This window comes from Scyliorhinus torazame, chromosome 19, assembly GCF_047496885.1.
Source record: "Scyliorhinus torazame isolate Kashiwa2021f chromosome 19, sScyTor2.1, whole genome shotgun sequence".
NCBI lineage: Eukaryota > Metazoa > Chordata > Chondrichthyes > Carcharhiniformes > Scyliorhinidae > Scyliorhinus > Scyliorhinus torazame.
The window spans coordinates 132370773-132395833 of record NC_092725.1 but is presented as its reverse complement, the minus strand read 5'-3'; the positions used below and the strand labels follow the sequence as shown (position 1 = coordinate 132395833).

Below are 25061 nucleotides of genomic sequence, written 5' to 3'. Positions count from 1 at the left end.
TTATCTACACACCTGGTCACATGCTCCAAAAATTAAATCAAATTTGTTCGGCATGACTTCCCTCTGATAAAGCCATGCTGGCTATTCCTGACCAAACCTTGCATCTTCAAGCGGAGAGAGATTCTCACCTTCAGAATTTTCTCCAGTAGTTTCCCGACCACTGACATTGAGACTCACTGGTCTGTAGCTCCATGGCTTATCTCTACAACCATTCTTAAATAGTGGGACATTAATAGGGGCTGGTTTAGCTCACTGGGCTAAATCGCTGGCTTTTAAAGCAGACCAAGGCAGGCCAGCAGCACGGTTCAATTCCCGTACCAGCCTCCCCGAACAGGCGCCGGAATGTGGCGACTAGGGGCTTTTCACAGTAACTTCATTGAAGCCTACTCGTGACAATAAGCGATTTTCATTTCATTTCATTTCATTAGCTGTCCTCCAGTCCTCTGGCACCTCGCACAAGGCCAAAGAGGAATTAAAAATTTGCGTCAGAGCACCGGCAATCTCCTCCCTCATTTCCCACAGCATCCTGGGCCACAATTGATCCGGACCTGGAGATTTGCCCACAGGACAGGTAACCCCGGTAGTCTCAAACCTGAAGATGATGATTTTGTACTGTAGTTGTAAGTCAGGGCGAGAGAAGGATGGGGTTTAAAGAGATGGTTCATTATGGCAGAAAGGAGACCTGAATTATTGTGATCAGGCTAGATCTACAATGCATGACTGCGACAGTGGTAGGCAGGTGCCTTAAATTTGTTGCCCAGGAACTTAAAGGAGTCAATGGCCGGACTGGAAAACTGAGTTATTCTGTTGGTAGGTCAACAGTGCCAGATACAGCAGAAGTGGAAGTGTAGAGGAAAGAAACTTATAAATTTGATTTTGAATTAGTGAGGAAGTTGGCCTACATTGACTCCCAGATAAGAAATGCTTTGATTTAATATACCCTTACATGTTCAATGTCAAATTCTGTTTGACAAGACTTGCAAAGTGTCTTGGAACTTTTATTACACTTGAAAAGCTGTTGTTAGGCAAAGGGTGGGTGGCAACAGTAGTGGGGTTGAGGGAACGCATGGAAGAATGCCAGTGGAGGGCAAAAGGAAAAGATTAATGACAGCTTTGTGCTTGATCAAGTGGAGAGGTCGTTCCATGTAGATGATGTGGTTGAGGTTTGGGGATAGAGAACTGTGGGGCATCTTTCATATGAGAAAGACGAACCTCCCAGAAGTGTTTCGCAAGAATTGCTCTTGAAATACTGGGTTTTAATGGAGTGCATTTGTAATGTACCTGGCCCATGTACAAAGGAAACTGCTTTGAAAGTTGTTACCAACGAACATCATACTAAACCCTCAGATCCCTGGTAACCACCACCTAACTCGGTATGTTGCTTTAAATCTGATCTTTTATTTTAATAAATCATTAAGTGTTGTAATTTCAACATCTTTGTACCGGTGTGTGTGAAGAAACCGGTGTGTAAGGTGCCCCCCCTCTTAGCCACCAGCGCCTCGCCTTTCCAAATATGCATCTAAAAGTCTGTGACTTGCCTAAAATTGGGGCCAAAAGGTCTATCCACTGAGACTATTTGCATGCTGGCTGTTGTGATAAATGATTTGAATTTATAGCACAAATGGCATATTTGGTGTTTAAGCTCCACACACCCCTCCTTCCCATGCTGCTTCAGCTAGCCTAGCTACCCTTCTCTTCCTTCCTTCCTTCGTTATTTACTTAGCTTTCCCTTAACTGCGTGCACTCCATTTGCACTCCATGGCTTCTCACATTTAATTCAGTCAATCTGAATGCTGTGCTATGTAAATAGCAAGTTGCCCTCTCAGTGTCTGCTCTGTTTGTTTCGTTCCCACTCAGCAAGAGGTTGGAGGGGGTGCTGCCATTTAAATGTCATGCATTTCACAAGTGGAGTACGGCAACTGACTGCCGATGCGAGTACTCTGGTATGGTGCTGCTGCTAGTTTACACAAATAGATATATTCTACGGTTCTGTGGTAAAATGCTAAAATTGCAACACTTAATTATTTATTAAAAGAAAAGATCAGATTTATGAAACATGCATTGCAGTTAAATAGTGGCACGGTATCACTGTTGCTTCACAGCGCCAGGGTCCCAGGTTTGATTCCCGGCTCGGGTCACAGTCTGTGCGGAGTCTGCACGCTCTCCCAGTGTCTGTGTAGGTTTCCTCCGAGTGCTCCGGTTTCCTCCCACAAGTCCCGAAAGATGTGCTGTTAGGTGAATTGGACATTCTGAATTCTTCCCCAGTGTACCTGAACAGGCACTGGAATGTAGAGACTAGGGGATTTTCACAGTAACTTCATTGCAGTGTTAATGTAAACCAACTTGTGATTAAAGACTATTGTAATGTTAACCTACGATGACTGGTTTTGGTTTCATAAATTCCACCAAACCATCCTGCTGCACTCTATTACGGTGGCAGAAAGGACGTTCGATGAGGACTCGTCTACTGAGGTGGTATGGGCCGAGGTCAGAAACAGGAAAGGAGAGGTCACCCTACTGGGAGTTTTCTAGAGGCCTCTGAAAAGTTCCAGAGATGGAGAGGAAAGGATTGCAAAGATGATTCTGGATAGGAGCGAAAGTAACAGTGCAGTTATTATGGGGGACTTTAACTTTCCAAATATTGACTGGAAACGCTATAGTTCGAGCACGTTAGATGGGTCCTTTTTTGTCCAATGTGTGCAGGAGGGTTTCCTGACGCAGTATGTAGATAGGCCAACGAGAGGCGAGGCCATATTGGATTTGGTACTGGGAAATGAACCTGGACAGGTGTTAGATTTGGAGGTAGGTGAGCACTTTGGTGATAGTGACCACAATTCGATTACGTTTACTTTAGTGATGGAAACGGATAGGTATATACCCGTAGGGCAAGTGTTATATCTGGGGGAAAGGCAATTATGATGCGATAAGGCAAGACTTAGGATGCATAGGATGGGGAGGGAAACTGCAGGGGATGGGCACAATTGAAATGTGGAGCTGGTTCAAGGAACAGCTACTGCGTGTCCTTGATAAGTATGTCCCTGTCAGGCAGAGTGGAAGTGGTTGAGCGAGGGAACCATGGTTTACTAAAGTAGTTGAATCACTTGTTAAGAGGAAGGAGGCGGCTTATGTAAAGATGAGACGTGAAGGTTCAGTTAAGGTGCTCGAGAGTTACAAGTTAGCTAGGAAGGACCTAAAGAGAGAGCTAAGAAGAGTCAGGAGGGAACATGAGAAGTCTTTGGCAGGTAGGATCAAGGATAACCCTAAAGCTTTCTATAGATATGTCAGGAATAAAAGAATGACTAGGGTAAGAGTGGGGCCAGTCAAGGACAGTAGTGGGAAGTTGTGCGTGGAGTCCGAGGAGAAAGGAGAGGTGCTAAATGAATATTTTTCGTCAGTATTCACACAAGAAAAAGACAATGTTGTCGAGGAGAATACTGAGATACAGGCTACTAGACGAGAAGGGCTTGAGGTTCTTAAAGAGAAGGTGTTAGCAATTCTGGAAAGTGTGAAAATAGATAAGCCCCCTGGGCCGGATAGGATTTATCCTAGGATTCTATGGGAAGCTAGGGAGGAGATTGCTGAGCCTTTGGCTTTGATCTTTATGTCGTCATTGTCTACAGGAATAGTGCCAGAAGACTGGAGGATAGCAAATGTTGTCCCCTTGTTCAAGAAGGGGAGTAGAGACAACCCCGGTAACTATAGACCAGTGAGCCTTACGTCTGTTGTGGGCAAAGTCTTGGAAAGATTGATATGAGATAGGACGTACAATCATCTGGAAAGGAATAATTTAATTAGAGATAGTCAACACGGTTTTGTGAAGGGTCGGTCGTGCCTCACAAACCTTATTGAGTTCTTTGAGAAGGTGACCAAACAGGTGGACGAGGGTAAAGCTGTTGATGTGGTGTATATGGATTTCAGTAAAGCGTTTGATAAGGTTCCCCACGGTAGGCTATTGCAGAAAATACAGAGGCTTGGGATTCAGGGTGATTTAGCAGTTTGGATCAGAAATTGGCTAGCTGGAAGACGACAAAAGGTGGTGGTTGATGGGAAATGTTCAGCCTGGAGTCCAGTTACTAGTGGTGTACCACAAGGATCTGTTTCGGGGCCACTGCTGTTTGTCATTTTTATAAATGACCTGGAGGAGGGCTTAGAAGGATGGGTGAGTAAATTTGCCAATGACACTAAAGTCGGTGGAGTTGTGCGCTGTGCAGAAGGATGTAACACGTTTCAGAGGGACATAGATAAGCTGCAGAGCTGGGCTGAGAGGTGGCAAATGGAGTTTAATGCAGAAAAATGTGAGGTAATTCATTTTGGAAGGAATAACAGGAAGACAGAGTACTGGGCAAATGGTAAGATTCTTGGTAGTGTGGGTGAGCAGAGAGATCTCGGTGTCCATGTACATAGATCCCTGAAAGTTGCCACCCAGGTTGAGAGGGTTGTTAAAAAGGCATACGGCGTGTTAGCTTTTATTGGTCGAGGGATTGAGTTTCGGAGCCATGAGGTCATGTTGCAGCTGTACAAAACTCTGGTGCGGCCGCATTTGGAGTATTGCGTGCAGTTCTGATCGCCGCATTATAGGAAGGATGTGGAAGCATTGGAAAGGGTGCAGAGGAGATTTACCAGGATGTTGCCTGGTCTGGAGGGAAGATCTTATGAGAGAAGGCTGAGGGACTTGAGGTTATTTTCTTTAGAAAGAAGAAGGTTAAGAGGCGACTTAATTGAGGCATACAAGATAATCAGAGGATTAGATAGGGTGGACAGTGAGAGCCTTTTTCCTCGGATGGTGATGTCGAGCACGAGGGGACATAGCTTTAAATTGAGGGGTGATAGATATAGGGCAGATGTCAGAGGTAGGTTCTTTATTCAGAGAGTAGTAAGGGCGTGGAATGCCCTGCCTGTAACATTAGTGGACTCGCCAACATTAAGGGCATTTAAATGGTCATTGGATAAACATATGGATGATAAGGGAATAGTGTAGATGGGCTTTAGAGTAGTTTCACAGGTCGGCGCAACATCGATGGCCGAAGGGCCTGTACTGCGCTGTAATGTTCTATTTGATGACCAGGGATCTGAGAACTTTCTATCGTTCTCATTTTCAACAATGTACAAAGCAAAGTGTCCTTTAAAAACGGGGCAGGTATTGATTCACAATCAAAGCACCAGTTTTATCTTAAAACATTACAAAATCTTTCCACTAAAATATAGCATTTCAAAGTCAACTGCTGTGAAATACTTTGGGAAGTTCTTCTCAAGGTACTATATAAATGGAGGCCACTGTTGCTGCTCCACGTGGTTTAAACGGATTCTTAAACGACACTGATTTGAAACACCTGCTATACAGTGAGCTCTAAGTTATGGATCATTTGTGGCTCAGTGTTTGCTCAGGTGCAAGCACCGTCATCGTCATTTGCATTTCAAAGTAAAGTGCCTTAGTCAGAGCCTGGGTCAAAGAGAAGCATAATTTTAGTCAAGCCCTGAACAAGATCTGTGGAAAATATGTTAATTAAATATGTTATTTATTTAAAATACTTCTCCAATTATCATCTCACATATTCTTGGGATTGAATTTTGGCAGCTACACGTCCATGGGCTTTTCTGTGTCATAGAATCTACAGTGCAGAAGGAGGCCATTCGGCCCATCGAGTCTGCACCGGCACTTGGAAAGAGCACCCTACCCAACCGCACACCTCCACCCTATCCCTATAACCCAGTAACCCCACCCAAGACTAAGGGCAATTTTGGACACTTAAGGGCAATTTAGCATGGCCAATCCACCTAACCTGCACATCTTTGGACTGTGGGAGGAAACCGGAGCACCCGGAGGAAACCCACGCACACACGGGGAGAATGTGCAGACTCCGCACAGACCTCTTAGTGTCCTCTTAATGTCTACTGTTTTCTTTGAAATTATGCTCTATACTTAAATTCAAGTCATTGCAAAGTCTTCCCAATCAAGGCATGAGTGCTGAAGGCAGCGCTCTAAACCGAAAATAAAACGGCAGCAGGCAAGAGATGGACAGAACATCAGGTGGCGAAAGCTCAAAGATCTGCAAGTGAAGGGAGAATTCAGGGAGCAAATGGTGAGACAGCTAAGGGTAATAGAAGAACCACGACAGAAACCATGGAACACTGGTGGAACTCGGTGGCAAACTTGATTAGGGAAACTGCTGAAAACTTTTTTTATTCGTTCACAGGATGTGCGTGGCGCCAGCTCGGTCAGCATTTATTGTCCATCCCTAATTGCCTTTGAGAAGGTGGTGGTAAGCTGTCTTCGTGAACTGCTGTAGCCGATATGGTGCAGGTACATCCTCGGTGCTGTTAGGGAGAGAGTTCCAGGAATTTGACCCAGCGACAGTGAAGGATCGGCGCGATACATTTCCAAGTCAGTGTGGTGAGTGGCCTGGAGGGGAACATGCAATGGGCGGCACGGTGGCACAGTGGTTCACACTGTTGCTTCACAGCACCAGGGTCCCAAGTTCAATTCCCGGCTAGGGTCACTGTCTGTGCAGAGTCTGTAAGTTCTCCCCATATCCGAGTGATTTTCCTCCAGGTGCTCCGGTATCATTCCACAAGTCCCGAAAGACGTGCTGTTATGTGAATTCGACATTCTGAATTCTCCCTCCGTGTGCCCGAACAGGCACCGGAATACGGCGACTAGGGGCTTTTCACGGTAACTTCATTGCAGTGTTCATGTAAGCCTACTTGTGACAATAAAGGTTATATTACGTGCTGGTGTTCCCATGCATCTGCTGTCCTTGCCCTTTGGTTGTGGTAGCAGTTGTGGGTTTGGAAAGTGCTGTCTCAGAAGCACTTGAGACTGAGATGTCTGACCTTCAACAACCACAACTACTTTCCTTTGTGCTACGTATGACTCCAACCAGCAGAGAGTTTTCCCATTGACTCCAGTTTTGCGAGGGCTCATTGATTGCCACACTCACGCCAAATGCTGCCAAGGGCAGTCACACTCACCTCTGGTGTTTTAACCTTTTGCCAATGTTTAAACCAAGGTTGTAATGAGGTCCTAGTGGAACGCAAATTGAATGTCAGTGAGCAGATTATTGTTAAGCAAGTGCTGCTTGATAACACCGTTATCCATTGCTTGCACAGTATCTAGTGCCTTGAATCGTTTCTTAATATCACGTGGAGTGAATCGAACTGGCATTTGTGATGCCAGTGACATCCAGAGGAGGCAGAGATGGATCATTTACCTGGCACTTCTGGCTGAGGAATGTTGCAATGCTTCAGCCTGATCTTTTGTAGTGATGTGCTGCGCAACCCCAACATTGAAGATGGGGATATTTGTGGAGCCTCTTCCTCCTCCAGGGAGTTGTTTAACTGTCTGCCACCATTCACAACTGGATGTGGAAGGAGTGCAGAGCTTTGATCTGATCCAGTGGTTGTGGAATCGCTTAGCCCGGTCTATTGTTTGCTACTTCTGTTGTTTGGCATGCAAGCAGTCCTGTGTTGCAGCTTCTCCGGGTTGGAGCTTAAATTTTAGGTATGCCTGGTGCTGCTCCTGACATGCCCTCCTGCTCTCTTCATTGAGTGTGTGAAAAATCATCAAGGAGAAATTCTGGAAAAGAAACTGGGCAGTCCAGTGTGGTCGTCTGTGTAGAGGTATTACGGTACCTGGTAATGCTGGAACACCATTGGTAGCAAACCTCACAGTCCAGGGAAGGGAGTTTAAAAATTACCGGCTCTACGTCCTTCCCCACCTCTGCGCGGCCACACTCCTAGGTTTAAACTTCCAGTGTAAGCTCCAAAGTCTAACTTTCAAATTCGGCGGCCCTATACCCCCCTCACTGTCTGCGGCCTCGCGGCCCTCAAGGTCGATCCGCCTTCCCTGTTTGCGAACCTCACCCCGGATTGCAAACCCACCAGGAGCAGACGGTACAGTGCCCAGGACCGGATCTTTATTAGGTCAGAGGTCCAAAGGCTACTGAGAGAAGGAGTCATTGAAGCTAGCAACAGTCTCTGGAGAGCTTAAGTAGTGGTGGTAAAGACCGGGGGGAAGCATAGGATGGTCATCAACCACAGTCAGACCATCAACAGGTTTACGCAGCTGGACGTGTACCCTCTCCCCCGCATATCCGACCTGGTAAACAGGATTGCGCATTACAAGGTCTTCTCCACGGTGGATCTCAGGTCAACCTACCACCAGCTCCCCATCCGCACTAGTGACCGCAAATACATTGCCTTCGAGGCAGATGGGCGGGTCTATCACTTCTTAAGGGTTCCCTTCGGTGTCAACATTCCTGTATCTCGATAATGTCACCATCTGCGGCCACGACCAGCAGGACCACGATACCAACCTCCGAAAATTCCTCCAGACTGCAAAGATCCTTAACCTTACTTACAAGAATAAATGCGTGTTTAGCACCGACCTCCTAGCCATCCTCGGCTACGTAGTGCGAAATGGAGTTATAGGCCCCGACCTGAACGCATGCGGCCCCTTATGGAGTTCTCCCTCCCTCACTGCTCCAAGGCCCTGAAGCGCTACCGAGGATTTTTCTCTTACTATGCCCAGTGGGTCCCCAACTATGCGGACAAGGCCCGTCCCCTGATCCAATCCACACCTTTTGCCCTGTCGATAGAGGCCCGCCAGGCCTTCAGCCGCATCAAAGCAGACATTGCCAAGGCCACGATGTGCGCCATCGACGAGTCCCTCCCCTTCCAGGTCGAGAGCGATGCATCTGACGTAGCTCTGGCGGCCACCCTCAACCAAACGGGCAGACCCGTGGCCTTCTTCTCACGTACCCTCCATGCTTCCGAAATCCTCCACTCCTCAGTCGAAAAGGAGGCCCAGGCCATAGTGGAAGCTGTGCGGCATTGGAGGCATTACCTGGCCGGCAGGAGATTCACTCTGCTTACTGACCAACGGTCGGTTGCTTTCATGTTCGATAATGCACAGCGGGGCAAGATAAAAAAACGATAAGATCTTGCGGTGGAGGATCAAACTCTCCACCTACAACTACGAGATCTTGTATCGTCCCGGGAAGCTAAACGAGCCTCCTGATGCCCTGTCCCGCGGCACATGTGCCAACGCACAAGTGGACCGCCTCTGAGCCCTCCACGAGGACCTCTGCCACACGGGGTCACTCGTTTTTTTCCACTTTATCGAGACCCGCAACGTTCCCTACTCCATCGAGGAGGTCAGGACAGCCACCAGGGACTGCCAAATCTGCGCAGAGTGCAAACCGCACTTCTTCCGGCCAGCGCACCTGATAAAGGCTTTCCGTCCCTTTGAACGCCTCAGCATGGACTTCAAAGGCCTCCTCCCCTCCACCAACCACAACACGTACTTCCTGAACGTGATTGACGAGTACTCCCGGTTCCCATTCGCCATCCCCTGCCCCGACATGACCGCAACCACCATCATCAAGGCCCTCCATAGCATCTTTACGCTGTTCGGGTACCCCGCTTACATACATAGTGATAGGGGGTCCTCCTTTATGAGCGACGAACTGCGTCAATTCCTGCTCAGCAAGGGCATTGCCTCGAGCAGGACGACCAGTTACAACCCCCTGGGTAACGGACAGGTAAAGAGGGAGAACGGAACAGTCTGGAAGATCGTCCTACTGGGCCTATGGTCCAGGAATCTCCCAGTCTCCTGCTGGCAGGAAGTCCTCCCGGATACCCTCCACTCCATCCGGTCACTGCTTTGTACCACGACCAACCAAGCACCTCACGAACGTCTCCTTGTCTTCCCCAGGAAGTCCTCCTCTGGGACCTCGCTCCTGACCTGGCTGGCAGCTCCCGGACCCACCCTGCTCCGAAAACACGTGCGGGCGCACAAGTCGGACCCGTTGGTCGAAAGAGTCCATCTTCTCCACGCTAACCCCCAGTACGCCTACGTGGCGTACCCCGATGGCCGACAAGATACGATCTCCCTACGAGACCTGGCGCCCACCGAATTGCCACGCACCCCCCAGCCACCAGTCCCACCCTCCCTCCAACCAGTGCACCTTACAGGAGGATCGGTCCTTCCGCCGGCCCCGTCTAGGCCCCCCCACCCACCCTGCAGATGCTCCCTTCCCAGGTCAACCGTTTTCCCCACCAGCGCCGTCTAGGGGTGTCGAAGCTGCCACAGAGATCAAGGCCATGCCCCTGGAGTCACAGACGCCCGAGCCTCCACCGGAGTCACCACCGAAGCTTTGACGATCACAGAGGACGACCAGGGCCCCCGATCGACTGATTGCTTCATTTTAAAGTGTATAGTTAATTATGAATCTGTAAATAGTTACAAAACGCTGTACGGAGGTATTACGGTACCTCCATAAGTATAATTTCTACCACGTTACCATGTTGTAATATCAAGCCACCACCCCCGCCGGACTCTTTTTTTTAACCAGGGGGTGAATGTGGTAGTCTGTGTAGAGGTATTACGGTACCTGGTAATGCTGGAACACCATTGGTAGATATTGTATGTTTCCTATTGGTCAAGCTGTATCGTAGCTCCGCCCTGTAAGGCAGGGTATAAGAGCCCGTGCCGCCCCAGCAGCCTTATTTCTGTACCCGAGCTGCTGGGGGAAACATCTAGCTTATTAAAGCCTTCAGTTGGACTACAACCTCGCTTTAGTGGTCATTGATCGTGCATCATCCAGTAAAAACACCAAGTGCCGTCAAAATAAAGAAGTGGCTCCTTAAAAAGATAAAGAAAAGTAAGCAATGGATTAGCTGCAAGGAAAGCAGTGGAGTGTTATGTGGTAGAGAAGTATTGCTGAAATCAAATGGAAGAATCTACAAGACAGCTGTGAAACAGGTTTTGTTGTGTAGTACAGAAACCTGGGAAACCGAGAGAGGAATGACAACTGGATACTAATAAGATGCAGATGGCGAGACGGATGTGTGGAGTGACAAGAAAGGGCAAAAATCAGGAACCAGTTCATCAGGGGGTCAGTGAAGATTAGAGTTATAGAGTCGGGCAGCGCAGAAAAGGCCCTTCGGCCCATCGCATCTGCTCCGGTCAAAACCACCTAACTATTCCAACCCCGTTGTCCAGCACTTGGCTAATAGCCTTGTATGCCTTGGGATCACAAGTGCACATTTAAATGCTTCTTAAATTATATGAGGGTGTCTGACTCCACCACCCTTTTAGGCAGCGAGTTCCAAACTCCCATCACTCTCCGGGTAAAAACGTTTCCCCTCACATCCCCTCTAAACCTCCTGCCCCTCACCTTAAAATCTATTGCAACGATACTCTCTAAATATGCTGCCATCGGTGCTCTTTTATTCTCATTTTGAAACTAACAATTAGAAATCCTATTACTTTGGAGCTCAGTGTCACAATTTCAAAAATTGGTGTGCTTTGGGTATAAATACCAGTTGCATTTATTATGAGTAACATTGTGGTAAAGTGAATTAAGTAGCTATCCTTTCAATTTCGTGACCTCAGGTGAAATCTGATCTTGACCAAAATAATAAGTCTTCAGAAGCCATTTTGAGAGGGCCGGTTTAGCTCAGTGGGCTAGACAGCTGGTTTGTGATGCAGAACAAGGCCAGCAGCGCGGGTTCAATTCCCGTACCAGCTTTACCCGAACAGGGCCCGGATTGTGGCGACTAGGGGCTTTTCACAGTAACTTCATACTTGTGACAATAAAAGGTTATTATTATTACTATTGATCCCATTTCCATTCGTTATGGAAAAGGTTAGGAAAACAAAGGTAGTTTTTAAGGATTTAAATTTGTATTGGTAAGGATTAGCAACAAGGTATAGTTTTAGGTGTGTTTAGTTTAATGTTTCTGTGGAAGGAAGGATAAAACCTTCAGTTAGATCCATGCTGGACAGGGGCTTTTCTATGTGTGGGGATTGGTTAAGTTCCAACTGTGATTTTATTGTGCTTGGAGAGGGCTGTAGTGTGAATGGTAAATAAAAGCCTAGAGAAGAATAAGTTGTTGCTCAGCAACAAGGAGCCACTTTCCAGAGTGAAGGAATTTCCTTTATTATTAGTTTTAGCATAATTCATTGGCAGTTGGAGATAGGGAGTGAGAGAGAAGGCAGCTCTCACAGCTCTGCTAGAAGCCGCTGTGGCCAGCTGCGATGGGCGGGCCACGTTGCCCGGATACCCGAGCCCGACACAAGACTCCCAAAACAAGACTCCAAGCTTCTGTGGTACTGAAAACTGACTGAGAAGATACACATAGGCCAGGAACAGAAACTCTCATGGGACCCTGGCTGGAATCGGTACTGGCCATCTGCAACAGCACCCACGTCAAGGCATGACCCGTTATTGCTATATGGACTTTGTGATTACCCACTCCAAGTCTATGAATACGTAACAAACTTCCAGACACAATTGATCAACTTTGCAGCAGGACAAAGAACAGACAAAAGGTGCCATCAGACTCCTTAATGAGCTGATGGCTGGTCAGACAAGAGGCGTTTCAGAGGACAATGGGTCTTGATTGAACCACCATGGATAAATAGGAATATCCTGGCCTTCTCATTAACAAGTTGGGGTCCAGCTCAGAGAATGGCCAGTGGTGGGCCTATACATATGACTTAATCCAAGCTTCCCAGTATAAAGAAAGCAGCATCGAACAGATCTTGAGCAATAACCTGGGAGTTGCCCAGGCACAACCATTACAAGGAAAAAGGGCCCTGGGCTTCGAACCCAGAGAAGACATCAACATCGAGTGATCATAGCCTGCCAGCCTCCTTTACTAAGTGCGGGTAAAACCCAAAGCTCAGCTTTGAGTCTGAGTCATATTTTCTTCAGTCATAGAATTGTGAATAAAATTGCGTTAAACTGTGAACCTGTTCTGTCCTTTGCTCATCTCGCAAATATGGGCATGTGAGTAAAACGTTTAAGTAAACTGGTCGAACGCATCAGAGGTTTTAAAGGTACAACACTCCGCAATGGCAAGCGATCACGAGGAGGGGTTATAACACTCTGTGCGAGTGCACAGTCAGTTCCAGTCCCACAGACCCCAGAGTCCCAACATAAGTGAATTAACCAATAATTCCTGTTTTGCTGAGATCTTTAACCCTCGACTGCTCCAATGAGTTACAGACACCAGATTTATAAGTAAAACATTAACAGACTTTTTATTTATAGCAAGATTAGAAGATGAACATTTAAAGGAAATAATTGGCACTATGGTGCATCAGTCTACCTATTCCCAAAACTCCGTCCCCCTCCATCTAGACACATACAAAACACAGTGAAGGATTAGGAAAGGGGTTCAGATGAAACTTCGCTGCTGTGGCCTCTGTAGGCGCAGGTCTTCTCCGAATGCGACACTCTGGGGAATTGGTTTAAATGAGAGATTCATGTTGGTGCAATTCTACCCTTCTACCATCAGGAGGAGCTCCACACCGAATTCAGGTCACTGCACTTATATCCTTCTACCACCAGGTGGGGTTTTACACAGGATACAGGTTGATGCAATTCTGACCCTCTACCACCAGATGGAGTGTCTGCCTCCCTGAGATCTTGCTGGGCTTTAAATCAGAACTTTTGCAAACCTTTCATTTGCCTGATTTTTGTGCAGCAACTCCGGCTGCATTGTAAAGAATGCTCTCAGTTTAAGCTATAATTTGAGTGCTTACCAGTTCCTCAGACAAAGAGTTAGAGTGTTACAGACCTGTGGAAAAACGGGTTGAACTTTCTCATTCCAGAGATCTCTTACATAAGAACATAAGAACTAGAAGCAGGAGTAGGCCATCTGGCCCCTCGAGCCTGCTCCACCATTCAATGAGATCATGGCTGATCTTTTGTGGACTCAGCTCCACTTTCCGGCCCGAACACCATAACCCTTAATCCCTTTATTCTTCAAAAAACTATCTATCGTTACCTTAAAAACATTTAATGAAGGAGCCTCAACTACTTCACTGGGCAAGGAATTCCATAGATTCACAACCCTTTGGGTGAAGAAGTTCCTCCTAAACTCAGTCCTAAATCTACTTCCCCTTATTTTCAGGCTATGCCTCTTACAAAGTTCTATTTGCTATCTGTGTCTTTTAAACATGAGAGCCTTCGCAGGTCTGACTGGCAGCTTCTAAAAGCCCCTGGTAGTGAGAGAGAACAGAGAGAAAACCTTTAAGGTGCACCTGGGCTGGACTCTTAAGGGCGGCATGGTAACACAGTGGTTAGCACTGTTGCTTCACAGCGGCAGGGACCCGGGTTTGATTTCCCATTAGGTCACTGTCTGTGCGGAGTCTGCACATTCTCCCCGTGTCTGCGTGGGTTTCCTCCGGGAGCTCCGCTTTCCTCCCACAAGATGTGCTGTTAGGTGAATTGGACATTCTGAATTCTCCGTGTATGCGAACAGGTGCCGGCCGTAGTGTGGCGACCAGGGAATTTTCACAATAACTTCATTGCAATGTTAATGTAAGTCTACTTGTGACACTAATGAAGATTATTCTTAGAACTGACAAAATTGCGCTGGCTTCTCCTGCTCCAGAAGTTTCTGAAAAGCTCCACCAATCCCAAAACGGAATCGGCCCAAGGCCTGGATTTCCAACAAGCTGATTGGTTGCTTGCCAAGTCTATCAAACTGAGGGGCAGCACGGTAGCATAGCGGAGTCTGCACGTTCTCCCCGTGTGTGCGTGGGTTTCCTCCGGGTGCTCCGGTTTCCTCCTACAGTCCAACGATGTGCAGGTTAGGTGGATTGGCCATGTGTCCAAAACTGCCCTTAGTGTTGGGTGGGATTACTGGGGATAGGGTGGGCTTGGGTAGAGTACTCTTTCAAAGAGCCGGTGCAGACTCGATGGGCCGAATGGCCTCCTTCTGCACTATAAATTATACGATTCTATACATCACGGGCTCTGCCATACAACCTAAAGTCCTGGTCTGGAACATGGGTGTTTCAACTTTGTCTAAAAGCTGTAGTTTTAAGCAAAGATCTCAGTGTGGTAGCAGCTAGCAAGAAGTTTGTAGATTAAAGCAGTCAGCAGCACAGGAATTAAAAAGGAAACACAGAATAGATTAACCATATCCTAACAGAGGGCAGAGGAAAAGCTACAAGGACATTCTGAAACCTTCTTAAATAAATGCAACATCTGCATCAACACATGGGAATCGCTTTCCTTAGAAAGCACAAACTGGAGAAAAGCATCTGCAAAAGCACCAATCACCTCGAGCATCGCAGGATGTAGAACTTGGAGGCGAAGCGTAAACAGCGGAAAGAAAGCACAGAATACAGAGCGTCTCACCCACCCATCTCAGCAAACAGCACCTGCCAAACCTGTGACGGAGTCTGTGGATCCAGGATTGGACTATTCTATCACCGCAGAACCCATGTCCCCAGAGTGGAAGCAAGTCATCCTCGCTGCTGAGGGACTGCCCAAGAAGGAGCTAGAAGCAGTTGGTTTTAGAAGGCTAACGAGGGAACATTCCTCTCAGCCTTGCTAAAAGAAAAGCCATACTATGGAGTAATGGTTAAGAGAACAGAACAGATTACTGTTTGGTAAAGTCACAGAGCTGAAAGGGCATTTGATAATTAGAGGCCAGACAGATTTGTGAGACCTTAGTGCAGTTGGAGAAACATTGGGCCCGATCTAACCAAATGAGGATGAGTACTGAACGGTAGGCCAGAGGTCTCCGAGGAAAAGGGGTTAGATACCAATGCCTCGGTTACCTCGCGAAATTGCATATTAGAGAGAGACCAACTGTCTCGCTCTAATATGCAGATTTGCCAAAGAAGTGACTGCTCACAATGGGCAGTCTCCATTTTCCATTAATTGTAATTCATTAGGTTTCATTGCCTCACAAATTTGACGCCGTTTTATTTTGGAGCAGAATCCTATAAAATTGCATATTCCTTTCAGTCAACTTTCAACGTCGTCCCCATCATAATTCATCTTCATTTAACCCAATGTAATCAGCACAATCACACACAGCAGCAAAGTTATTAGTGGAGATTTGATTTCAAAATGTTTGCTCTTCGAGGCTTATTCGAAGAAAATACTTTTTCAGTCATTCATGCTGAATCGTCTTGTTGCTTGACAAACTGAATCACAACCAAGCACTTTAAAACAGTCTAGTCTTTAAGGATTTGCCTCATACTGTTTCATACAGAACTAAGCCCCAACATTAGACCCCTCACCCTCAATGATAACACAATTGACGCCCACCACTGAGAATGTAGTTCTAGTTTCTGAAGTTGAGCACATTTGCAGTTTACACTTAAATTGTATTTAAATTATGTGGGTTCTTTCATTCTCGTCACATAAACTGCACAGGCATTGCCGTCAATCTGCAGTTCAGAATAAAAAGTTCTTACCTTTAGTAAAACTTGCATTAGCGCCTCTGTCGAGAAGAAGACGAGTGATTTCAAAGTTAGCTACACTTGCAGCATACATCAATGGAGTCCAGCCAAAGCCAAAACGTGTTTCCACATCTATGCCTGTAGTAAAATTTGTAGGCAAGAGTATCAGGTTTAAAAATAAATCTGAAGTTCATATTCCAGAGTGGCTACTACAATTATTTTAATATCCTGCATTTCTAATATTTAGTCATGCTGGAGGGATTACATATGTCCTATAGAGATAATTTACAAACCTTTCAACAAAGATCAATGAAAAATTGCAGTTTAATTTCCACTTTACTCATAATGGCCGCAACCAAGCATTCACAATTCAGTTTCACAGGAACTTCTCAATGTCTGAATATTTCAACGTAGAATTTAATCTAATTGTACATTTTAAAATTGTGGTTATGTTAGCTTTCACATTTCTACTGTAATGTATTTGCATAATTAACCTGGCCTCTGCTCTCTCTCTGGCCCTCGCTGCCCGTCTCGGTTGCTGCCCAGCTCTTACTCCCAGTCCTGCTGTTTGGCTGGCCTCTGGCTCTGGTTGAGTTGCCCTGCTCCCACTGGCCGCTGCTCCCTAATTCCCTGAGACACGGTGCCAGTGCTTGCCTGACCTTCTTCGCACCTCTAGATTGCTGCTCTGCTCACCTCTCGGCTCTCGCTCAGGTGGCCGGGTCTCAAGCACCGATGACTGCGTGCTCCTGGCTGGCTGCCTGGCTACTGCGGCTGGCTATCTGGCTAAGCGGCCTCTGTTCTTTATGGTTTGTTGCCCGCCTGCCCTTCTCAGCCCTGGCCTGGATGCTGAGATCGCCCCGCTGCTCCCCTCGATGGCCGTTGGCCAGGGCCTCCCCCAGTCCTCGCTGAAGGCTTTGTATGTTCGCTCCGCAATGTTAGGTCGACAACCTCACTTTTGCCTCAGGCTGCCTGCCAGACGGACTGGCAGAAACCTGGCTGCTGCTTTGCACGCTTACTCAATGAAAATCCAGAACCAATTCAGGAGATCCATGTCTGAATTGCTCCAAGGCTCCACCACCTCCCAATGTCTGGCAAACTGTTTTCCCGGCCTATAGGGGCGTCCGTCAATCAGAGCCCGATGTTGTTCTGTACTGCTTGTTCAATCTTCAGCCTATCAGCAAATTTAGAGCTACCAAGGCTCTGATTGGTGTTCCTAGCACAACAATCACCTCTCCATATTCCCCACCCCAGAGTTTCTTATAAATTAAATATTTTCTTGTTACGAATAAGTAAAATGTGCTCACTAGTGCCTGTGCCTCAAAGAAAATGATTGCAATTTGAAGAGCCTTCCTGAATCAGTGCGATTGATTGGTGGACTTAATGGGGCTGGTTTAGCACAGTGGGCTAAACAGCTGGCTTGTAATACAGAACAAGACCAGCAGCGTGGGTTCAATTCCCGTACCGGCCTCCCCAACAGGTGCCGGAATGTGGCGACTAGGGGCTTTTCACAGTAACTTCATTGAAGCCTACTTGTAACAATAAGCAATTATTATTATTATTGGACTCTCGCACTTTTGACCTGGGGATGTGGCCCGTCTAGTGACTGGGGCTGATTCAAGTAAGTAGATTCATGAGCCAGCCTAAAGGATCGCAAAAAACACATGGTGGTTTGTTTTCCACTTAAACTTGTGTTTCAAGTTCCCTACTGGTTCCTCCCAAAGTCCCTTAATGAGTGTTGTTTCCCAAACGTGCCCAACATTCCCGAAAATCCACGCTTCGATCCCTCCAGCCAAACTTCTGGCCCTGCTACAGCACTGAAACATTCACAAATTGCTGGAGTGGGGTTGGTTGCAGTACTGTACTCAGTCCCACATTAACCCTGCATGTGCCAGACCTTTATACTCTACAAATGACACTGGTGAACCATCGCCCACCTCCCCTACGCCATCTTTCGCAACCCGTTTGTAGCCTTTGATATGGGTCACCACATCATCGTCCTCCTCCTCGAACACCTCTCCAACATTAAATAAAAAGCAAAATACCATGACTGGATATCTGAAATAAAACATAAAATGCTGGAAAAGCCCAGCAGGTCTGGCAGCATTTGTGGAGTTAGAAGGAGTTAGAAGCGTTAACTGTGTTTCGCACTCCACTAATTTTGCTAGACCTGCTGAGTTTTTGAGCGTTTTCTGCTTTTACCGCTCCTCCATTGTCTGGTTGTGTGGGACGGTTCTTATCTGATTCCATGTCTATCAATCCAGTTCAGAACCTTGGCACCCGATTTGTTACAATGGTCAACTTCAAGCTCCATTTCTTCTCTGTCCCCAATACTGTGTACCTCAATCTGCGTAACATAAACCCTGCCTCTGCTCCTTCCCAGTGCATATGCAGCTCTGAAACCCTCATCCATGCTCGCTAGACTCAATTATTCCGATGCTCTCGTGGCCAGCCTCGCCCCTCCCTTTCAGCCTCTGTACACTTCAGCTCATTCAAATTTCTGCTGCCCTTTCCCAACAAGTCCTGATCACACATCATCCCGGTGCCCACTGACTTACACTAGCTGTCTGCCTGGCCACGCCATGATTTAAAAAAGAAAACCTTTTCCGTTGGCAAATTCCTCCATCGTCATTCCCCATCTCTGTAACATCCAACCTGCTGAGATATCTACATTTCTCCAAATCTGACTACTTGCGCAGCCCTGATTTTGTTCGTTCCAACAGAGGCGACCATGCCTTCAGTTGCTCAAGCCACAAAACTGTGGAATTCCCTACCTAAAAACCGACTGTCCACCGTTCTCAATTCTTTTACTCTGCTCCTTAAAACCCATCCCTATTATTAGCTCATAATCAGAAATTGTTTCATGATCTGTGAGGTTTTACTATCAAAAGGTGCTAAATAAATGCAAACAATTCTGTCTGAATTAATGCGGAAATCCAACCTCTTTATTTCAATTCAGTTTATAGCAGATTCAAATCAACTGGGATATCGGTCCTAGATTGGCACCCATTCCTATTTTTAACAGGATGGATACACAACGTCCCCTGGCAACGCGTTCCAGGCACTCACCACCCTGTGTGTAAAAAACCTGCCTCGCACATCTCTAAACTTTGCCCCTCGGACCTTCAAACCTATGCCCCCTGGTGACTGACCCCTCCACCCTGAGAAAAAAAAAAGAGTGCCTGTCCATCCACTCTATCCATGTCCCTCAACCTTGCAGATCAGGTCACCACTCAACCTCGGTCGTTCTAATGAAAGCAGTCTAAGTCTATTCTATTGTTACCCTTTATTCAATTTTACACTTATCTCGATAGGATGCCGATGCACAAGTGTTTTCAGGGTTAGCTAGAGGTGCTCTTTAAAATGCTTCGTGTCCGACAAAGCCCCCATCTCAATAACCATAGGTTCGCCCCAGCGCTCACTGACACCATCTTTAAAAAGTGGAGACAGGACGGGGGGGACACTGACAGTCAGTGACATATACACTGACGGCTGGGTCACAACACTGGACGAACTGACGGAGACATTCCAGCTAGCTAAGGGCAACAAACTCGGATACCTGCAGCTTAAAAACTCCCGACAGAAGGAGACAAGGACAAACCTGCAACCACCGTGACGGACTCTACTGGAAGAACTACTGGCTGCAGACATTTTAGGTGGAGGGAACTGTAGTGACATGTACGAACGATTAATAGACAGGGCCGACACTGTACTGGACGTGACGAGGAGGAAATGGGAGGAAGACTTGGGGTTGGAAATGGGTGGGGACTCCGGAGCGAAGCACTACATAGGGTCAACTCCACCTCCACATGCGCAAGACTCAACCTTACGCAACTAAAAGTGGTACATAAAGCCCACTTAATAAGAACCTGAATGAGTAGGTTCTTCCCAGAGGTGGAGGACAGATGTGAACGGTGCCAAGGAGGCCCGGCCAACCACACCCACATGTTCTGGTCTTGACCCAGACTTGCTGGGTACTGGACAGCCTTCTTTGAGGCAATGTCCGAAGTAGTAGGGGCGAGGGTGCAACCATGCCCGAAAGTGGCGGTCTTCGGGGTATCAGACCAGCCAGATCTCTTCATGGGGAGGGGGGGGGGGGGGGGGGGAGAAAGGCGGACACCCTTGCCTTTGCCTCCCTGATCGCCCGCCGTAGAATTCTGCTCGACTGGCGGTCAGCAGTACCACCTAAAGCTAACTTTCCTCGGAAGGCAACGGGCCCAGGCGGGATCCCTGGTCGTGCGCTCAAGAGCCTGCGTGGACCAGCTGGCAGAGGTATTTGCGGATATTTGTAACCTGTCCCTACTCCACTCCGAGGTCCCCACCTGCTTCAAGAAGATCACCATTATACCGGTGCGAAAGAAGAACCAGGCAACGTGCCTCAATGACTACCGTCCGGTGGCCCTGACTTCAGTCGTAATGAAGTGCTTCGAGAGGTTGATCAAGAAGCGCATCATCTCCATACTCCCAGAACACCTTGATCCACTGCAATTCGCATACTGCCGCAACCGGTCCACAGCAGACGCCATTTCCCTGGACCTACACTCATCCCGAGAGCATCTCGACAACAAGGGCTCCTACATCAGACTCCTATTTATTGACTGTAGCTCTGCCTTCAACACCATAATCTCAGGCAAGCTCTTATCAAACCTCCAAAACCTTGGACTTGGCTCCTCACTCTGAAACTGGATCCTCGATTTTCTGACCAACAGGCCACAATCAGTAAGAACGAACAACAACACCTCCTCCACAATAGTCCTCAATACCGGGGCCCCGCAAGGCTGCATATTTAGCCCCCTACTCTACTCCCTGTACACACACATGCATGGCAAAATTTGGTTCCAACTCCATCTACAAATTTGCTGATGATACGACCATAGTGGGCCGGATCTCGAATAACGATGAGTCAGAATACAGGAGGAAGGTCGAGAGCCTAGTGGAGTGGTGCAGCGACAACAATCTCTCCCTCAATGCCAGCAAAATTAAAGAGCTGGTCATTGACTAAAGGAAGCACCGTACTGTACACACACGTGTCAGCATCAACGGGGCCGAAGTGGAGATGGTTGGCAGTTTCAAATTCCTAGGGGTGCACATTTCCAAAAATCTGTCCTGTTCCACCCACGTCGACGCTACCACCAAGAAAGCACAACAGCGCCTATACTTCCTCAGGAAACTAAGGAAATTCGGCATGTCCACGTTATCCCTTACCAACGTTTACAGATGCACCATAGAAAGCATCCTATCTGGCTGCATCACAGCCTGGTATGGCAACTGCTCGACCGCAAGAAACTTCAGAGAGTCCTGAACACAGCCAGTCCATCACACAAACCTGCCTCCCATGCACTGACTCCATTTACACCTCCCGCTGCCTGGGGAAAGCGGGCAGCATAATCAAAGACGCCTCCCACCCGGCTTACTCACTCTCCCAACTTCTTCCATCGGGCAGGAGATACAGAAGTCTGAGAACACGCACGAACATACTCAAAAACAGCCTCTTCCCCGCTGTTACCAGACTCCAAAATGACCCTCTTATGGACTGACCTCATTAACACTACACCCTGTATGCTTCATCCGATGCCGGTGCTTATGTATACCTTGTGTTGCCCTATTATGTATTTTCTTTTATTCCCTTTTCTTCCCATGTACTTAATGATCTGTTGAGCTGCTCGCAGAAAAATACTTTTCACTGTACCTCGGTACACGTGACAATAAACAAATCCATTCCAATCCAATCCAGACTGGCTGTCCGACCTATCGGAATTTCTCCAAATGGAGAAAATCAAATTCGCCACCCCACAATGCTTTTCCCATTGTTAGCAGGCCACTACCATTAAGTATTAACAGCACTGAATATTAGTGAATCTGATTTAGATCAGGGGCAATTCTCCGGCCTCACTGCACTCTCACCCGAGCGCAGCGAGGCCGGTGAATAACGGGAGGCGCCAAAAACGAGAACCGTGCCAGGTGCCAAACCGTTTGCGATGCAAACAACTGGCTGCCGAAGGCGAAATCGGGAAACCAATTACCACCACTTCAGCCCTACTTCTATACAACTAGCGGGAGCCACGCGACATCCAGCGGCCTCCCCTGATTCAGCGGCCTCCCCATCATGGTCACGCTGGTTGGTATTCCTTTTAAAAATCGTGAACCTGGCGGATGGGTTGCCTACGGAAGCGGAGGAGGTAAGCAGCCATCTTTGCTCACAGGCAATGAGCCCACGGGCAATGGGCATACTGCCCCTGTGCTCGTGGGGGGGGGGGGGGGGGGGGGGCGCAGACGTGCATATGTCTGCCATGCCAACCTCTTGTTCCGGGGGCAACCCTAGCCCCTGCCTGTCTGCCCCACCAACTGTCCATAACTCCCACGGACCGTGGAGGCCTCTAGTCGTGCGGTTGAAGGTTATTGCTAATAGGGAATTGGCAATCTTGGTTAGGTGAGCACACATCCCAAGTGGATTCCTGTGGGTGGACGGGCCAGGTAGCATGTGCGACTCATTGCCTAGCATCCCAATCACACCTTGATGCATGGACACTGTGCTTGAACACTGCGGGAGGCAGCACCAACTTTTGGTCACCGAGGGGATGGACACCAGCCCTGGCCACATATCTGCAGCTGGATATGCATGGGCAGGGCATGTCGGGTGCGGGGCGCGGCCGATGTCTGGTGGAATGGGATTGGTGGTCGGCCCGCATCGCGGAACAAAGACTGGTTGTGGTGAGGATATTTTAATGTTATTTGTACAAGTTTACACTACTGCCCCACTCACCCGATGGTGCCGCTCCACTATCCCCAACCTCCCTCTCCCCCAAACCCCCCCCAACCCCGACACACACTCCATACTTTACCCCCCCCCCCCCAACCTACCCTCACCAGAGCCCCTGTCCCCAATGCCCTCAGTGATCCTTTATGTGCTTGACCATCCTTGCTCTACCACTACATCTAGGTGTATCCTCAGGATGTACATGAGAGGTGGAGGCAGCCAGCTGCTTGTCTTGTCCCGTGGCCATTGATGCTCCTGGCGGGCATCCTATGGGGGCTCTGGGGCTGGTGGGCCCCGGCACACTTGGCGGCACATGCACAGCCATGCCTCCCTGTTCCGAGTGCTGGCTGTGGGTCGAGGCTTTGTCAGATGGCTGGAACTCAGAGGAGCTGGTGGCCACCGCCGCCAGACCATAGGGTAGAACCAGGTTGCCACCAAGCACCCCCTCCTCCCAGTCGGTGCCCATAGGGAGCTGGGGTTTACCTCGGGATGGCAGAGCAGCTGGATTGAGCCCTTGCTGCCCATTCGTAATCTGGCTCTGCCAGCCCTGGTGGCTCCCCAATATCTGCAACATGGTGTCGACGCTCTCGGTGATGCTCCTCAGTGATTGGGCCATCCTCTGCAGTGATTCGGCCCACCTGCGACTGGGAAAGCTCAACAATGCCTCAGCCATTCCCATCTGAGAGCGGGACATCAAGGTCAGCCTGATACTGGGCCACATCCCCCATCAAGTTGGACAGTCTACCAAGGCCATCACCGACGGCGCCACGCCTTGGCCACCTTCACTTATGGTGCCGAAGTCGTGCACTAGGCTCTCCATTACGCTCTCCACCCTAGCAGTGTTGGCCTTAGTGCCACGCATCACCAACGACATATCCTGTGCCCGCAGCCTCTGGAACTCCTCCAATCGGCTATGGACCTGCTGGAGTGTCACCGACATCTCCCTCTGAACATCCCGGCCGCTTCCCAACGACTCCATCTGCTCCAGGTAAACCTGTTCCAAAGGCTCAGCATATGGCTGTGACTCAACTGGGTCCTGGGATCCAGCAGACCTGGACTGGGCATTAGTGCCTACACCAGATGTGCATCAGCGACTATGTGGTGCTTATCAGATTGTGCCCCAGAAGCCTAAGCATTAATGTTGCCCACTGAGGTGCGTGTTTCTGCGCTGGTGGAGGATGGGGATGCCAGCTGTGATGCATTGACTATGGCATCCTCAGAGCTCTTCTCCGAGGTGGTCCCATGGAGGGAAGGGAGGGGGCCACCCTGGATGGGCAGAGGCCTTCAGCTGGAGGACCTGCAGGGTTACTGGGAGGGATGGGTCAGTCTGTATGGCAATAGTAATTCACGTGCGACAGTCCATCCGGGTGTGGCTTGGCGTATCCTTACTTATGCGACGTGTGCTGACCACCGCATTGGTGACCACTCTCGGCCAACCCCGATAAATTCCAGGGCTCGTTCCTCAAAGGTCATGAGGATTCTTATGTCCGGCACCCTGCGCCAGTCTGGACCTTCTCCCAACGATTGAGAGCGATTTTCCTGCAGAGACTCAGAGAGTGCATCGTTAGCCACACGTGCGTTCAGATTGGTGGAGGGGGAGGGGGTGAAGGGGAGGGTTGGGGTGAAGGTTGAAGGTTGGGATGGGGCTGGTCGCATTGGGAGTAAGGGGAGGCGGTGGGGGAGTGTCAACTCACCCATGCTGCCGGTGCAGGCATTTGATCTTCTTGTGGCACTGGCGCCAGTCCTCCTGGTCATAGGTCCCCAGCTGACAGTCGCGGTCACGTCATCCCAGGTAGCACTGGCTGCCCTGTGGCTCACCCTCCGCGACCCTCGGAGGAACACGAGATCCCTTCTGTCCTCTACCGCATATATGAGCCTTCCCAGGTCCCCGTCTCCAAACCTTGGGGCCGGTTGTCTCGGCACCATGGCTGCGGGCTGAATGGGGTTGGCTGTGCAAGTGCAGTTGAAGTGCTGCTCAACTTTGTAAGCGGTGGGTGGGGTGTGGGGGCTGGTGACGACTCTCGCGAGATTTGTGATGGTCGGAATGCCTCGCGAGATCTAACGAGATCTCATAAGATGTTGCCCTCGCTGGGC

At 48.6% G+C, this 25061-nt stretch overlaps 1 protein-coding gene across 2 annotated transcripts in view; it reads right to left on the bottom strand.

Moving 5' to 3' along the window:
• asz1 (ankyrin repeat, SAM and basic leucine zipper domain containing 1) overlaps positions 1-25061 on the bottom strand; it is a 134512-nt gene that overhangs the window by 79482 nt on the left and 29969 nt on the right. For both annotated transcript variants that reach the window (XM_072485247.1, XM_072485248.1), the window contains exon 3: positions 16229-16351. In XM_072485247.1, the coding sequence (XP_072341348.1) occupies positions 16229-16351 (123 nt within the window). The remainder of the gene's footprint in view (positions 1-16228; positions 16352-25061) is intronic.